Source organism: Ranitomeya variabilis, chromosome 2 (genome assembly GCF_051348905.1).
Source record: "Ranitomeya variabilis isolate aRanVar5 chromosome 2, aRanVar5.hap1, whole genome shotgun sequence".
Taxonomy (NCBI): Eukaryota; Metazoa; Chordata; class Amphibia; order Anura; family Dendrobatidae; genus Ranitomeya; species Ranitomeya variabilis.
The window spans coordinates 806790657-806808926 of NC_135233.1; the positions used below are offsets into that span (position 1 = coordinate 806790657).

At 37.8% G+C, this 18270-nt stretch overlaps 1 protein-coding gene across 2 annotated transcripts in view; it reads right to left on the reverse strand.

Moving 5' to 3' along the window:
- COL19A1 (collagen type XIX alpha 1 chain) overlaps positions 1–18270 on the reverse strand; it is a 1614879-nt gene that overhangs the window by 443917 nt on the left and 1152692 nt on the right. For both annotated transcript variants that reach the window (XM_077289962.1, XM_077289964.1), the window contains exons 21-26: positions 17179–17214; positions 12847–12882; positions 9738–9791; positions 9008–9061; positions 4449–4502; positions 2235–2324 (exon numbers count right to left, since the gene is read on the reverse strand). In XM_077289962.1, coding sequence (XP_077146077.1) covers positions 2235–2324; positions 4449–4502; positions 9008–9061; positions 9738–9791; positions 12847–12882; positions 17179–17214 — 324 coding nt within the window. The remainder of the gene's footprint in view (positions 1–2234; positions 2325–4448; positions 4503–9007; positions 9062–9737; positions 9792–12846; positions 12883–17178; positions 17215–18270) is intronic.

Here is an 18270-nt window from a genome sequence, read left to right on the forward strand (position 1 = left end):
TCAGCTGCAGCCGCCCAGCCCATGGCCGCCCCAGGTCACCCAGTCCCAGACTGTCAGAACATACAGCAATATAGCATTGCACTCACTCAGGTGCTGGTAGGAGCTCCATCTCCTCCGATAAGTTCAGGAGTGCACACAGCCAGGAGAGCAGAGCAGGAGAACTCTCCGCCCACAATGTCACGCTGGCTGTGTCCTTAATTAACCCCTATGTGTGCCTGGCCCTGCACTGACAGTGAGAATATGCTTGTGCCAGCGCAAATTGAAAGGGTAGAAAGGGTTAAAGCAGCCAGATGGCTCTATGACTGTGTGAGTGGGCCCCCCTGTCTCTTCAGGGCCCCGGCACTTGCCCTGGTAGGCCGGGTGCTGCCGCCGGCCCTGTATCTATCTATCTATGTATCTATCCCATATCTATCTCTCTATCTATCTATATATCTATAGATCTATCTATCTATCTATCCTATATCTATCTATCTCTCTATCTATCTATGTATCCATCCATCCACACAGCGCAAACACACACACAAAGATATATAAGAATATACAGTACAGAGCAAAAGTTTGGACAAACCTTCTCATTTAAAAATTTTTCTGTATTTTCATGACTATAAAATTGTAAATTCACATTGAAGGCATCAAAACTATGAATTAACACATGTGGAATTATATATGTAACAAAAAAGTGTGAAACAACTGAAAATATGTCTTATATTCTAGGTTCTTCAAACTATCGACCTTTTGCTTTGATCACTGCTTTGCACACTCATGGCATTCTCTTGATGAGCTTCAAGAGGTAGTCACCGGAAATGGTCTTCCAACAATCTTGAAGGAGTTCCCAGAGATGCTTAGCACTTGTTGGCCCTTTTGACTTCACTCTGCGGTCCAGCTCACCCCAAACCATCTCGATTGGGTTTAGGTCTGGTGACTGTGGAGGCCAGGTCATCTGGCGTAGCACCCCATCACTCTCCTTCTTGGTCAAATAGCCCTTACACAGCCTGGAGGTGTGTTTGGGGTCATTGTCCTGTTGAAAAATAAATGATGGTCCAACTAAATGCAAACCGGATGGAATAGCATACCGCTGCAAGATGCTGTGGTAGCCATGCTGTTTCAGTATGCCTTCAATTTTGAATAAATCCCCAACAATGTCACCAGCAAAGCACCCCCACACCATCACACCTTCTCCTCCATGATTCACGGTGGGAACCAGGCATGTAGAGTCCATCCGTTCACCTTTTCTGCGTCGCACAAAGACACGGTGGTTGGAACCAGATCTCAAATTTGGACTCATCAGACCAAAGCACAGAATTCCACTGGTCTAATTTCCATTCCTTGTGTTCTTTAGCCCACACAAGTCTCTTCTGCTTGTTGCCTGTCCTTAGCAGCCATTTTACCATGAAGGTCGGGTGCACAAAGTCTCCTCTTAACAGTTGTTGTAGAGATGTGTCTGCTGCTAGAACTCTGTGTGGCATTGACCTGGTCTCTAATCTGAGCTGCTGTTAACCTGTGATTTCTGGGGCTGGTGACTCGGATAAACTTATCCACAGAAGCAGAGGTGACTCTTGGTCTTCCTTTCCTGGGGCGGTCCTCATGTGAGCCAGTTTCTTTGTAGCGCTTGATAGTTTTTGCCACTGGACTTGGGGACACTTTCAAAGTTTTCCCAATTTTTCGGACTGACTGACCTTCATTTCTTAAAGTAATGATGGCCACTCGTTTTTCTTTACTTTGCTGCTTTTTTCTTGCCATAATACAAATTCTAACAGTCTATTCAGTAGGACTGTCAGCTGTGTATCCACCAGACTTCTGCACAACACAACTGATGGTCCCAACACCATTTATAAGGCAAGAAATCCCACTTATTAAACCTGACAGGGCACACCTGTGAAGTGAAAACCATTCCCGGTGACTACCTCTTGAAGCTCATCAAGAGAATGCCAAGAGTGTGCAAAGCAGTCATCAAAGCAAAAGTGGCTACTTTGAAGAACCTAGAATATAAGACATATTTTCAGTTGGTTCACACTTTTTTGCTAAGTATATAATTTCACATGTGTTAATTCATAGTTTTGATGCCTTCAGGGGGATTTTCCAACTTTCATAGTCATGAAAACACAGAAAAATCTTTAAATGAGAAGGTGTGTCCAAACTTTTGCTCTGTACTGTATATATATATATTTAAACAGTATACACAGCTTGTAATTGAATTAGTTGCTGGACTAGAGTAATAAAGCATAAATTCTTACTGGTTCTCCAGGTAATCCAAATCCTGCTGGTCCAGGTTCTCCTTTGGAACCCGGAGGACCTGGAGATCCAATGGGACCCCCTGAATCCCCCTTTGAAAAATAGATAATAAGCATTTTAACATGTTCTTAAAGCATGGAAACACAGACTGTTAAACAGAATCCACATATCATTGCTTTCTATCATTTGTGCTAGAAGTTGTAATTATTTTGTACCATTCTGTTGAGGTGTAATATTGCGGTTAAATATTGATATAATTAGTACATAAAATGGTCACATAATCAGAATAATACTGAAAAAAATAAAAAATATTTAGCATAAACTTTATTACATTGCAAGAGACAACTTTGCTAATGAGAAAATCAAAGAAGTTATAGTAATACAAGTGGGTGTTATAAATTATTAAAATGTGAAATAATTATTTCTTAGCAACTATTACTAAGTGAATTTTTTAGTTATTTTCTCTTAATTACATCTTAGTCTTACAGCTCAAGGTAACTATTCTTACATCTTATTCTATAATATCTTTGTATTAAATATAACAATGAATCAGTAAGCAAGCAAACACAATCTGAAACGATTCACTAAATGCACAAGTGATTTAAAATTTTTCTTCGGCATACTTTTTAAAGGAGTTGTGCAGTTAAAACAAACATCAGTGGAGGTAGTAACTTGTTAATCATGGGGGTTGATCCTCTAGAACGTGCACCGATCAGCAGAATGGGGAATTATATAACTTGTTAGAAAGGCAGCATTAGTGCGCATGCTCAGCTTGCACTCCATTTATTCTCTTTGGAGATGTAAAGCATTGAGCTTGGCTTTTTCCAGCAGCCCCATAGAATTAATAGAGTCTTGGAATGTGGATAAAAGTTGCTATTCTGAGAAAAAGCATTGCTGAGATACCCATCAATTACCAAGTTATCACCTATCCCTTTGATAGTTGATAACTTATTTTAACCCCTTTCGGACATCAGACGGGATAGTACATCCGACATCAGAAGCCCCACTTTGAGGTGAGGTCCGGCGGTGAGCCAACCTCAAAGCCGGGACATGTCAGCTGTTTTCAACAGCTGACATGTGCCCGCAATAGGCGAGGGTGGAAACGCGATCCGCCCACACCTATTAACTAGTTAAATGCCACTGTGAAACTCTGACAGCAGCATTTAACTTGCTCTTCCGGGCATCGGGCCAGAAATACATGCACCGCTGATCCCCGTCACGTGATTGGGGGTCAGCGGTGCATCGGCATGGCAGCCAGAGGTCTCCTTGAGACCTCTATGGTTGTTGATGCCGGATTGTTGTGAGCGCCACCCTGTGGTCGGCGATCATAGCAATGCAGTAATTCTGCTGCATAGAGGCGATCTGAGCATCACCCGCTATGTAGAAGAGCTGACCAAGTTATTGCAGCATCTAGCCTCCCATGGAGGCTATTGAAGCATGCCAAAAGTATAAAAAAAGTGATAAAAAATAAAAAAAACACAAAAGTTCAAATCACCCCTCTTTCGCCAAATTCAAAATTAAGCAATAAAAAAATCAAACCTACACATATTTGGCATCGCCGCATTCAGAATCACCCAATCTATCAATAAAAAAAGATTATCTGATCGCTAAATGGCCGCGACATTGCATTAAAATGCAATAACGGGCAATCAAAAGATCATATCTGCACAAAAATTGTATCATTAAAAACGTCAGCTCGGCACACAAAAAATAATCCCCAACCAACCAGAGATCACAAAAAATGGAGACGCTACGGGTCTCGGAAAATGGCGCAATTTAGTTTTTTTTGTTTTTTTGCAAACTTTGGAACTTTTTTCACCACTTAGATAAAAAACAAACCCAGACATGTTTGGTGTCAATGAACTCATAATGACCTGGAGAATCATAAGGACAGATCAGTTTTAGCATTTAGTGAACCTAGCAAAAAAGCCAAACAAAAAACAAGTGTGGGATTGCACTTTTTTTGCTATTTCACTGCACTTGGAATTTTTTTTCTGTTTTTGAGTACACGACATGGTAAAACCAATAGGGTCGTTGAAAAGTACAACTTGTTCTGCAAAAAATAAGCCCTCACATGGCCACATTGACGGAAAAATAAAAAGTTATGGCTCTGGGAAGGAGGGGAGTGAAAAAAGAAAAAAGCTCTGGTCATGAAGGGGTTAACTACATTGCAACTTTAATGCTAAATAAAAAGAATAAGTAAAAAAAAACCATACCTTTTCTCCTTTGGTGCCTGGTTTTCCTGGTATTCCGTGTTCTCCAGGTAATCCCTGTTATAATAGTAAAATTTTGGAATTTTTCATATCTCTAAGTTTACAAATTCATGACACACTTGAAAATACAGCACAGGATTATAATATAAATTAATCTACTGTACATTACATTTTAAATAGATGAAGTCCCTTAATCACCTTATTCTTAAATCCAATTAAACCATAGGCTGGAGAAAACCACTTAACTTCCACCTTTCAACTATTATGTTTCTTTTATTTTAAAGGAATTCTGAAATATTTTGGCTTCCTTCACATGTTCATGTTTGCAGTTCATGCGGCATTCACATGTGCCCATTATAATCTATGGTACTATGCACATGTCTGAGTTCTTACATGGGCCATATGTCAATGTGAACCACACGGGGACATGTTCCTTTTTTTGCGACAGCATGGATGACAAGAACCAATACAAGTCTATGGATCTGTGAAAAATACGTACAGCACACGGATGTCATCCATGTACCATCTGTGTGCTGTACGTGTTTAATATTGCAAAGTATAGGAAAAGCTTTGTATTTTTATTATTTCCTTATCTATACAAGAAAAACACAGATGTACACTGATAGCACACTGATTCAAAACACTGATGACACCTGTACTGCTTTTTCCTGTAGAGGTTTTATACAGTTGTGTAAAGGGGGCCTTAGGCCATTCTGAGTCCCTGGAACAGTGGTGCACAACATTTTTTTAGTCTGTGGGCCACATTGTCATATTTTTCTACTTTTAGGAGGTTACAATAAAACTCAAGTTGCTTGGTGTCATAATAATGACATTGGTACTCAAGTCGTTGCTAAATAATGAAATTCTCATATATACTCATGTGTAGAATTGTACATTATTCCCTTTCTGCTGCTGCTCAAGTCAAGTCAAGCCTGGGAAGCTGATGTGTTCCACCAACTCCATATTCACCCCCCCTCAGGGAGCAGAAAAGCAGACTACAAAGTAAGCCATTTCTGTAAGTTTTCTCCTGTTTATTTTATACTGGTTTGCATACCTGTATGTCTTTTTATTATCATATTTTTATACCTTTTTCCTACTGGAAGCACTGCACCTTTTTGTATTAAAGCATAAAACTTTAACAAGTTGAACCTTGAATGTTCTAAAAAAATCCATTACCGTAAGCTGTATGATCCGTATGAGTGGTAGACAGTATTAGTAATTTCCGGGACTCATCACCCATGTATTCGGTGAGTGGTGGCAGCGTGTATGAGCAGGTGTGTGGCCTGGGTCAGTGTGTGATTTATGCTCCCATTACAGCATAGGACAGAGGTTGAATGCTGGACTGAGAGAGGGGAGATAGATTTTCCCTTGCAGGCACAACCCCCAAGTCACATGCTGAGAGCGAGTACGTGATAAATTAGCGGCAGCACGGAGAGGGATCCGTGACAGTGTTCATAATGTGATTTGAAATACATGGGTCGCTGTTATGATCCTTAGTGGCTGAGGATCACGAATAGACCAGCAAGTGAATAAACTAAGGACAAGCTCTAGGGAGATGGTAACTGGACTGATCGCAAATCTGAACCTATCCAACACAACTAGAGGTAGCCAGCGAACGTGCCTAAAAAATTCCTAGATGTCTCGAGCCAGCCTGAGGAACTAGCTACCCCTAAAGAGAACGAAAGACCTCGCTTGCCTCCAGAGAAATAATCCCCAAAGATATAGAAGCCCCCAATGATGAAATCAGATTCAGTAAAAGAGGCCCACTAGTACTAGAAAGCAGAAAATAGAGCAGGGGTCTATGCGATCAATAAAAAACCCTTACAAAATATCCATCCTGAGATTTCAAGAACCCACACACCAACTAATGGTGTGTGGGGAGAAACTCAGTCCACTAGAGCATCCAGCAAGCGAGGGAATCACATTTTAGCAAGCTGGACAAGAAAACATGATAAACACTGCTGATCAAAAAATGAGCAAACAAAACTTAGCTTGTCCTGGATGGACTGGGAGCGAGGTAGTCAGAAGGAATCTGAGTAGCACTGATTACATCGACAGCCGGCAACAAGTGGAAGTAAAACAGAGCTATATAGGAACCTCCCAGAGGATAACGAACCAGCTGATAGCCAGAGACCAGCAGGATAACAAACAAAGCCACCAGGGGGAGCCCAAAGCAAAAGTCACACCATACCACCAGTGACCTCAAGAGGGAGCCTGAAAACAGAGTTCACAACAGGTCGCACCACGAGAGGTTTAAAAACTCAGATTTAAAAGTCATTTACCAACCAAGTAAAATGAATATTTCCAGTCCAGCGCTGACAGATATTTTATGAATAAACTTAACAAAAATGTATCTATTTCTGTGGTATTTGCTATAGAACAGATTCTTTTTTATAATCGGGGTGGTAACAGAGAACAATCTCTACATAACAGAGATGCTTGCTGGGTTTTTGCGTTAAATACCAGGGTTCCTCAGGGTTTAAATTTGAAAATATATACTATGTTACAATACTAATATATTCCTAATTATGTTACGTTATCAGTGTCCACATGTGCATACACAGATTTTAATGACTATCATTAATATGCTAGGAATTGCCATGTGTGTACAAATATTACTCCATGCACATTTTGATATATATCTCTCATCGAGTCAGGATATCCTGCAATCACATACTATGAATTTGTTACCTTCTTTGCTCCCCCTCTAGTCACCTAGGCAAGGTTTCATAGATGGAAATAAAGGTGATGAACAAACTTCAAGTATTTAGTAAAATGTTTTTTCACTTCAACATATACCAAGAACAAGAACATTACCACTTTAGAAACATGTTGGTTTTTCACCCGCACTTTAATATTTGAAGATTTCATCCCTGGTGGTAGATTGCTTATTTTTAATAATCTTCTTTCCCCCAATACAACAATTTTTGAAAAATTTATTATTTTTTGAAAGCATAGTTCACTTAAATAATTCCAAGAATTTTGGTTTGGTAATTTTAAACATTTTCGATCTTTCTCACAATCTCGATCAGGATGCTACTGGGAAAATTCTGCCCAGATGCAGTCACCATGGCCACTTGCATATTTTGGAGTACAATTTCAATGTAATTAGACAACTGAATGCAGGTGTTTGAAACACAAAAGGAGAACAGACAATTAAATTGAGGGAGAGGAAGTGTATGGAAAGCAATAGGTGAGGATGATGATGGGGCTGATGTCAATGACAAAGCATTACTAGCGAGTGCAGACTTGTTACCAGCAAGACATGTATCCACCTTTCCTTCCTTGAGCACAGTCTGCACACTGCAACAGATTTGTCTTCCGGCAACATGGAAGAGAATTCCCACACCAGAGATTCCTGCAAATAGGACTCGCTACCATCACAACCACTACAAGAGCTTTAAGGCACTCGTAAGCCTCCTACATCAACAGCAGCTGCGATATCACATGCTCCAGCACTGACCACAGAAGCAAATTTTGACTCAGATGCTGTTTCAACAACACATTGCCTTTTCTGTGTATGGTCAAAGCCAATAACCTCCTCCTCTGATGACATCACCTCCTCAATACCCATGTCTAATTCCCAGGACTTGTCCACCTCAGAATCATCATCATTGTGATCATCATCGTCACTCCTGATTTGGATTACAGATGCCTCGGTGTGAGAAATGGCTTGAGTGGTTCCTACCACTGACATAGCCTCTAGAACCAAAGATCACAGAACCAGTAACACGGCCTGATATTAAAATTGTATTCTTCATGTATTCTGGCCACTTATTTTCCCCAAAATAGTCTATCTTTTCCCATAAATAAACTGGAAGAAGTTGTGCTGGATTAGTATGTACCTTCAACTCAGTATGCTGTGGTTTAGGGAACAGTGGGGCACAAAAAAAATATATATATGTATAATTGATGGAATGCAAATTAACCATAAATAAAGAGATTACTAGGTTGGTAAACTCACAGAAAGTCAATTGCTGCAATAGCCAGCAGCATTGTTGTAGTGCATACTAATGTTAAATGTGACTGACTAGTCAAACAGTTGCAAAACCTTAACCTTTTATTGTTGACCCCGGAGGTCCTTTCTAACTTTATCATTCTATGATTCTAGCAATCCGAAAAGGCTAGGTTGCGAAATTGTCTTAATTTGAGAGACCATAGTGAATTAAATAATGGACTTCATATCTTCTATAAACCTACTAGATTCCTTCAATCATTATAATTTGCAGAAAGATCTACTTTATTTTATAATTAATCTTTTATATAAACCAAATCTCCGCATGCAAATTTTTAAATCAAAAATACAATTGCTAGGATCCATTCAGCATGCTATTTTTGCTTCTTCACATTTGATCATCTTTAATAAAACAATTGCAGTGTTTTCCATGTGTACTAAGGAATAACTAATTCTCAATCAGATGCCTTCTAAAGACTTGGGTCAAAATCCTCTCAAAATGCATAGAATCAAAGTCAAAATCAAGAAGATTCACTACATTCCGAATTAAACCATGCCAATATTTAAAATATTGTATATGATTACTATAAAACAAAACAATGCATACTACTTCTCCTGGTGATCCTTTTGGTCCTGTAGATCCAGGTTCTCCTTGTGGCCCCTAAAACATAAACAAAATATTAATAATTAATAACTGAGTATCTTGTGGCAAGCTACATATTTACATAAGAGAACTCAATCCAATAAATTTAGATTTAAAGGGCAAATTATACTGGACTTTTAATTTATTTAATCAGAAACTGACATGAATGCACATAAGAATAATAATAGTTTTCCTCATTATAGGACTTGTATCTTGTAGTTTTCCCCTCTAAAAGCTTTATCTTTACTTTGCAATTGACTCTCAGCTATTGGGATGAAACTAACAGCTATGATGCCTCCAATTTACTAAACATACAAATGAGGGATTCCTGATCTTTTTTTTTTTTTTGAGAAAAGAGGCTGTAGCATGTAAGACATCAAATAGCACTACTAAGCTGTGCGCTTGTGAATCCAGCGTATGGAATCACTCATCACTAACTGTCTCTCCTGCTTGTTTTCTAACTTAGCACCTCACTCCTCCTTTGGCCTTCATTCTCCAACTTTCATAATGACCTGTGTAACTTGACAGTCCATCTTGCATTGATCAATAAGGACTTGAGCTGTTTCTTAAGTTTGTTAAAAGTACGGTTCCCATTTGAATAAAATAGACCAAAATGGTTAATTGCTACTAAACTGTATGCATTCCAGCCAGCTAGTACAATGCTTTGTTAAGTATAAAACAGTATATAACTTACTTGAATACCAGGAGCACCTGCAAATCCTGGCAATCCCGGATGTCCTGGTTCGCCCTTTATTAGAAAATCAAGTAAACATTAATATCACTTTTATAGTACACGTGCACTGTAAATAAAACAGGTATGTGATCTAACACGCATATACGTAGGATTGAGCAATAGAATACAACCGCAACACCTACATATGCTTTCAAAGCAGGTGAGCTTGGCATACTCTATGTTGGCCTATGATACAAATCCATTTAACTTTGACAGAGTGTCAAAAGAAAAATGTTTTTGTACTGAACGGATAGAGTTAAGATCACATAGAACAATAGTAAGGCCGATAAGGTATATTCTGATCATTATTTCACTTGGATATTGTAAACCCCAAACCAGGAATTGGTCCAAAATGTGGGAGAATTATCTTTCCATTTTTGCCTGTATTTCTGTTGCACTTCCATTTTTTACGTAAAATACTGATGCAAAATACACTCATGTATAAGTTCAAGCAGAACTTTGGAAACAAATCTTCAATTATTTTTTCTATTCATGATGTTTATCATATTCCTGAAGTTCCTTTAAAAATGTATTTTCTTTTTTTCCTAAATGGGTAAGAGCTGGAAATGTGTTAAAAAAATAATCATGGCTTACCTATTCAATACATCCACTCTGTCAATTTACATCAGCTCTTCCTCCCCTTTTAAGCAGAAAACGTAGACTAGATAAAGAGGCCATGTGGTGGTCTTAGTGCTGCTGCTTTTTCAAATTGACTTTTAAACAGTCACTTGTTTTTACAGGACAACTGTTTTTGGAACAAAAACTGAGTTGAAACTGGGAGGAAACTCTTCAAATCCTCTTCCAAATCTCAAAACTCCAATCAGTTTCTGTTCCAAACACTCAGCAAACAGACTTGCATACGGCGTTAATATCAATACGCTCATCTAAATATGCTGCCACATCCTGCAGAACATCACTCCTCTCATCTTCATATAGCCCATTTTGCAGTATATCAATTTCTCACCCCCCTTCTGTACAAAGACCTATTCTGCAGAATATCACTCTTCTCATCCCTGGTATACAACTCCATCCTGCAGTACATCACTCCTCTGATCCCTTGTATGTAGCTCTATCCTGCAGTATATCACTTCTCTCTCTCCTACATATAGCTCTGTACTGAAGAATAGCCCTCCTTGTACCCCCTGTATACAGCTCCATCCTGCAAAAACACCTCTGTGTTACTTAACTGCATACACTGCTGCCGCTTCGTGGTATGAACTCTGCACAATAATGTGGGAGACTCCGCCCCTTACAAAGACATCATCTCTAACAGAAGCAGTTCTATTATATGCATGACTATGAGGAGCAAGCAGGGGTATAACTACAACAGGTGCAAGGGTTGCAATCCGGGCCCTGGAGCCTAGGGGGCCCTAAAAGTCCCTTTGGCCTATAGAAAAAGACTATTGCTATTAAAGATTTAAAATATTTGGGGGCCCCGTTGGAGATTTCCCATCGGGGCCCATGAGTTTCAAGTTATGCCTCTGGGAGCAAGGATGAATCTCCTGGATGTAACAAATCAGACAATCACTGCTGCAGCCGCCTGACTCCTGCAGAAGCGGTGGTTTACTGCAGAGGTGTTCTGAATGTAGGGTGGCTGCAGCAGAAATCCTTTGTTGTGTAGGAAACCCTCCATATCGTCCCCTCTTCCCTCCATGCTAACTACGCCTGGGGCACGGGCCCCAACTGCCCCCTCCAGTTATATCTCTGGATTGGCTGTAGTGATCACAAGAAATGTGGAAGTGATGTCATCAATGCTGGACAGGAGACACCAGAGTAGCAGTGCCAGAGCAGCAAGGGATTGAAAAGAGAAGTCATATATTTTTTCCCCACATTAGCACATTTTCAGCTCATGGCTGTTTATTTTCATCTTAAACAAACCCTTGTAACTTCCATATTACTTATTATGGTATGGAAATGTGTAGTGTGGCAACCTGGGAAAAAATCAAGATACTGTTTATATAATAAGTGATCAGGAGTGCTGAAAAAATTAGAACAGTATATTGATTTCTTTTTATTTTCAAGGTTGCCCCACCACATATTTCCATACCGTAATAAGTAATATTGAAGTTACAAAGCGATCCTTTTCTCAGAGTCTGAACTTTTAGCCAAGAGCAATGGTTAATTTTCGCTCTAAAAAACCTTTCACTATAGTTAATGGCATCTAAAAAGATTGGAGTTTAATAAATAACATGGATTTTCCAGGAAAATTTGATTTACATTAAAGTAGTATGTTGTGATTTACAAGTTCTTCATTATACTCTGGGATGTTTCTAGACCTCAGAACATAATAAATGTGGGATGTAAAGAAAAAGAAAAAAAAACGAATACTCACCTAACTCTCACCCATCCTGTCAACTAGTACTCAATGTCTCTTCCCTTCTTTTTGCATTCATCTGTTGCAAAAATCTTTTCCAGCCTACTTTACTCTACGACAGGGTCTTCTAGCATGACTAGACCTATGGTGTCACCGGGCGCCTGAGAAGTAGTCAGCATACAGTGACATAAGAGGCCTGCCCGAGCACAGAGTAAAGCTGGCCAGAGAGGATGTATTTGATATAGGTAGGTGAAAAAAAAGAAATGCAAGGGACCAGGTGGTGGGCTGCAAGGGCAAGAGGACAGATGTGTGGTGAGCTTATTATTTTGTAACCTTTTGCCCTCTATGATTCAGTGAAATGGCAGCAACAGCTGACTATTATATTGCTGAATTCATGCGGAATGAATTGCAAAACATCATGTTATGGACAATATTAATTTGAATAAATTTATAATTTTTAGAATTCAATTCCACAAGAACACATTTGTACATTTGTTCATCTTTAAATAACACATCTAGGGGTAACATGGTGACCCATTATAATTTTGTGTGCTAGCACTAGCACTTTATTTCATACTGCTGCTGCGGCTTCCATTTTTCTTAAGATTCATAATGCATTAGATGAATTCCCTTGACAAGTAATGGGATCTGTCAAGCTTTTTTTACTGGGCTGAGTAATGTAGCAGGCAGCAATGGAAACCTGACAAAATTGTGAACAAGCCCTTAGATATTTCAGCTTCAAGTTCAATACATTACCTTTAATCCCAGCTCTCCTTTAGCTCCAGGTTCTCCCTTTCAATGAAAAAGAATTAAATTCCAAGTTGTAATTATTGAAACTATTTCAATAGACACAGTTAGAATGAAAACATTTAAGCTTAATACAGAAAGCAGAGCCGAAATAAATTTTATAGGCGTACACACATTTTGATGTCATTAATATAGCATAATGAAAAATATTATGCCATGTTTTTTGTACAATAATTGGTTTTAAATCTTTGTCTGGAAGCATAAATCTGATATATTGATATTTAACCAATGACACTATCTATAATGCTTTGAAAAATTATGCCCATTTGCCTGTAGTTTTCTTCAATCAGCACTGATATAAATCATGATCACACTGCTCAAATTGAGGCTTTCTACTTGCATTTTTTTTAAATTCCCAAGTTTTACCAATAATTTCTGGATCAGCGCTAAATGACAAAATAAATGCATACACATTTAATGTCATTGCCAATCATATAAATTATTTACTTTGTTCATACTGGCATTTCTGCTAGTCTGTTGGATTTCCAGTATTTTTGTGTGACATGACTAGCATAGTCTGTGAGGTCAATCAGAAATTCTTATTTTTCTTTTTTTTCACGTAGGTCTAAAATAACTATCACTGCTTTGCTATAGAATATAAGAATATCTTTAAGTCTATCTAACTACCTATCTATCTATCTCATTATTTTTATTATATATATGTTTATTATATATACAGTATATACATGTATATTATGGTGCAACCTTACTATTCGTGGATTATCTTCATGTCGGACAGACTAGGGATATAGTTGTTTATTATTTTTCTTCTTTTCAAGCGGACAAGGGCATCGGTGGATTAGACGTAAAGTAAGTATTATGGTTATTATTTTCTGTCTTTTACAGATGACATGGGCTTCAATAGATTAGACATGAAGGTGAATATAAGTCTGCTTTTTATTATCCCAATTAAAGGAATTTATTCTGGCTTTGACTTTTTTACAATCTAACTATGGGGTAAGTAAATGGGGCTTTTCAAAGACGCCTCTCATTACTATCCTGTGGGCTTCATGTCAGCGACCATAAAATAGCTGACATCAACCCCACAATCATTACCCTACTTGCCACCGCACCAGAAAAGTGGGAAGAGCTAGGCAAAGTGCCCAAATTGGATACAGGGCTGAGCATTCACATTATGCCATCACTTAGCAGTGCATCCAGATGTAGCTACGTTGTTTTTTTATTTTGGATAATAAAAAATGGGTAAAAGAGAGTTGGGGAGTTTTTATTTCAAATAAAGGACTTTATGTGTGTGCTTTTTAACTTAAACTTATGGGGTTAGTAATAGGGGCGTCCGATAAGCGCCTCTCCATTATAACCCTTGGGTTTGATGTCAGTTGACATTACAAAGCTGACATCAACCTCAAAAATATTACTACCCTTGCCACCAAACCAAGGCAAGTGGGTAGAGCTGGGCAAAGTGCCAGAATTGGCACATCTAATAAATGCACCTTTTCTGAGGTGGATGCAGGCTGCAATTTTTAAGCTGGGGGCGTCAATATCCATGATCCCTTACAATTCTGAGAATAACATCTCCCAGCTGTTTCTTTTGCTTGGCTGGTTGTCACAAATGGTGGGACCCCACGCCGTTTTTTAACTATTTATTTAAATAATTTAAAAAAATGGCTTGGGACCCCATCAATCTTAATAACCAGCCATGATAAAGCTGACAGCTGAGGGTTGCAGCCTACAACTGTCAATTTTTCCTGTGCTGGTTATCAAAAATAGAAGAGACCTCAAGTCATTTATTTATTTATAGCACAGGTGTCGGCTGATGAATACTCCCATCAGCGGCGCCTAGTCTTGCTGTTATCAGTCGTACCCTCATCAACTGACACCTGTGACTGGCGGTAACCTTTTTACCGCCGGTCACAGCTGCTGGCTCACACTGTCATCTCAAGACAAACAAAAAGTCCTCAATCCATTAAGAAGCCCATAGAGAAGGGCAACGCTTCTTTCTACAGTCTAACCTTATTTTTATGATTTTTTTTGCCCTATGCACTTTATTATCTGTAATACCTTCTTGTTACTTGCTGTTATTTTTGATTAACATATTTGAAGTAATCTGCTATTTACATATCAGCTGTGAACCTTTTCTAACCTCCATTTTTTCCAGTAATTTCTTGTTCCTGAACATTTTAAATGGTGTTTTGTATAAATTAATAAAAACTATTATAGTTTTAAATATATTTTGTGGTCACTTCTAAAAATTTTTTTGCACCACACTAATTGATTATGGTGTATAAAAAATAAGGTTAGACTCACACTATCATGTGACAGCATTGGAACAGCAGCTTTCTTACCACTATCTCTAGATATTTATCTATCTAAATAAATATAGATAGATGGATATTTACCTTTTATTTTGGAGTGTTTGTTAAAATGGTAACCAGTCCAGACAATCCCCTATGAGGATTACAAACATCAGCAACACAAATCTTTCTATAGCTGAAAATGTATCAGTGTTTTAAACGTATTAGCCTGAAGTCAATGCATTTAGCTAATAGCGTGTTGTCTAGATTAGTGTTTCTAATGTTTCTACACCAAGTAAAAAGTAACCCTAAAGCAACTGTATGATAATACATGATTTGGTAAATTGAAAGCATAATTTGCTGACAGTGCTAACACTCTCCAAAGATTGTGTTCTCCCCATGATAAATGCTCTGCAGCATGACAATCGAGGTTCTATTCTGAACACATCTGTATAACTCTTATATCATCAGTGAGAAATATTTGAATTTAATTATCATTGAACCATGATTAAGATGCTGGACCATAAACAACATGTATCACCTATTCACAGGAAATCTACTTGGCTGTCTCCATCCAATAGACACTTAATGGTGTGTGTGGATGGGACACCTGGCACCTCTAATATGATGCGAAGGGGGCTCAGCAATGAAACGTCCATTGATCATACATTTATCACCTATCTCATTTTGAATATAGTTTAGAATGATACCATTTAATTAATTTAATTAAGTAGAGTGAAACGGTGAAATAAATGCAATTCTGCCTTAGCGGTCTATTTTTATGGTAATTGAAGTATGGCAAAATGACCTGGAAATATGATTCCGAGGGAACTACAACAATTCCAAAACTATATTTTTTTTATTTTTTGCTGTATGTCTGACCCTAAGATCAAAAAGATATTTATCTCACAAAAAAATCTGCATTTAATGGTATGCAGTAAAGTGAAGGAGTTGTTTATCCATGATTTCCAAAAATATAGCAATTATTAACATTTTGACCTTGAATTCGAAAAAGACTAATTAACTCCCCTCATCACTGCGCCACTCAGCTAGCGACAACAGTCGCATCCACTATAGCACTGCTTACAGATTACCGCACATTGTTACTACAGCATTCCGCACCATTCTGATGAAGGTCAAGATTCAGGACTGAAACATTAATAATTATTCTGAATAGTTTTACATTCCATGAATAAATAACTCCTACATTTCACTGCATACCTTTGGAGTATAGCATTTTTCATATATTTGGATTTACGAGCACCATCTCGGCAACTGTTATGCTATCCTAAGGATATGTCATTAATATGTTCAGCCTACCAAACCTGTCTAAATTTATTTTTTACATTGTTGACTACTTGCATATTTTTTTAGGGAGCTTGAATTTATGATTGATTAATTGCACTATATGCTGCAATACTTTATCTAGTGCCTGAACATAAATGACTTAAATGACACCATTAGAGACTGATTAATCTAATCGCTGCTGTGGTTAAACAGCAATGATTGTAGCCAGCTCTGGTTGCTGCCAGTTCCAACCCATGCTGAGAAGGGGTTAAGCTTTACTTACATAACACAAAAACAACTTTATTTTTTATTTTTTTATTTAAATAAGATGCACTATGTATTATGTTTCTAGTAATCTAGTTATTTGTTGACTGCTTGAAAAGATAAACAAGAAAATCACTACTTTATGTGGGGCTATAATAGAAGGTTACCCCTAAGATTTGCTCAGATTTAGAAAATAGGACATCATCCAGCCATTGGGACTTGGATTGAGATAGAAGAATTTGTTTGCGCATTTGGCATTGATTATTTTCTAATCAAACAATCTCTCAGTCTTTTAGGAAGTCCTACATCACTGCAGCTGTTTTGAAATGCTTGAAAGTAAATCCAATAATCCATAAAATCACATTAAAGTTTGAAACAGATTAATTGATTCACTTTCAATGCCAAAAATATTTAATCTGAAACCATTCTATAAATGATACAATTTGGAGCATAAAATATATGTCTCAGTCTTACTCACAGGGTCACCTTTTTCTCCTTTTGTGTCCGACACATTCTGTAAGAGAAATGTGGTGAATAGTTATTGCATATAAATTCCTTCTCAAAAAGAAAAAGAAAAACAATAATAAATTAATGCATTAAATAACAGAAAATCCTATTGCTTCAGATCTTAAGATATTACGTAATAATTATAGCAATAAAAAAACACAGAGGGGCAACATTTTCGATCATCTAAAGGGGTTTCCTGATTATATGGGACAATGTAATCACACTACTGAGTGATCAGTTAATAAATAAGCAAAATTCTCATTTTTCAGCTATCAGGTTAATTGTTGTCGGCAGTACATGCCCTAGGTAACCAGGAAATGTTCTGACAACATTCAGGCTGTATGGTGACAAAAGGATTTAGTTAAAAAAGGTTATGTCCCTTTAACTTTATGCTAGCCCATATCAATAACTAGTATAAGAGTACTGATTGACTTGGAATTAGATGATCCACACTCATTACAGTGGCATGTAAAGGTTTGGGCACTCACAGTCAAAATTACTGTTATGGTGAATAGTTAAGCAAGTTGAATATGAAATGATCTCTAAAAGGCCTAATGTTAAATATGACACATTTACCCTGTCTTTTAAGCAAAAATAAAAATATTGTAATTTTTTACATTTTAAAACTTACAATAAGTAAGATAGGTGGACGTAAAACTTTGTGCATCCTTGGAGATTTGTATGCTCAGATAACTTTTACCATGGTTTCAAACCTTAATTATCCTGTTAGGGTTATGGTTGTATACTATCATTGTTAGGAAAGGCCAGGTGATGCAAATTTCTCAGCTTTATAAAAACCCAGCCTCCTCTAACCTTGTGCCAAAAAATAGCAGCCATGGGTTCTTGTAAGCAGCAGATCAGCACTCCGAAAATTAAAATGGAGGAGGCCCACAAAGCAGGAGATGCCTATAAGAATATAGCAAAGCTTTTTCAAGTTGCCCTTTCCTCAGTTCAAAATGTAATTAACAAATAGAAGCTAGTAGGAACAGTTTAGTCAAGATAACGCCTGGAAGATGAAGCAACATTTCAGTGAGAGCTGCTTGCAGGATTGCTAGAGAGGAAA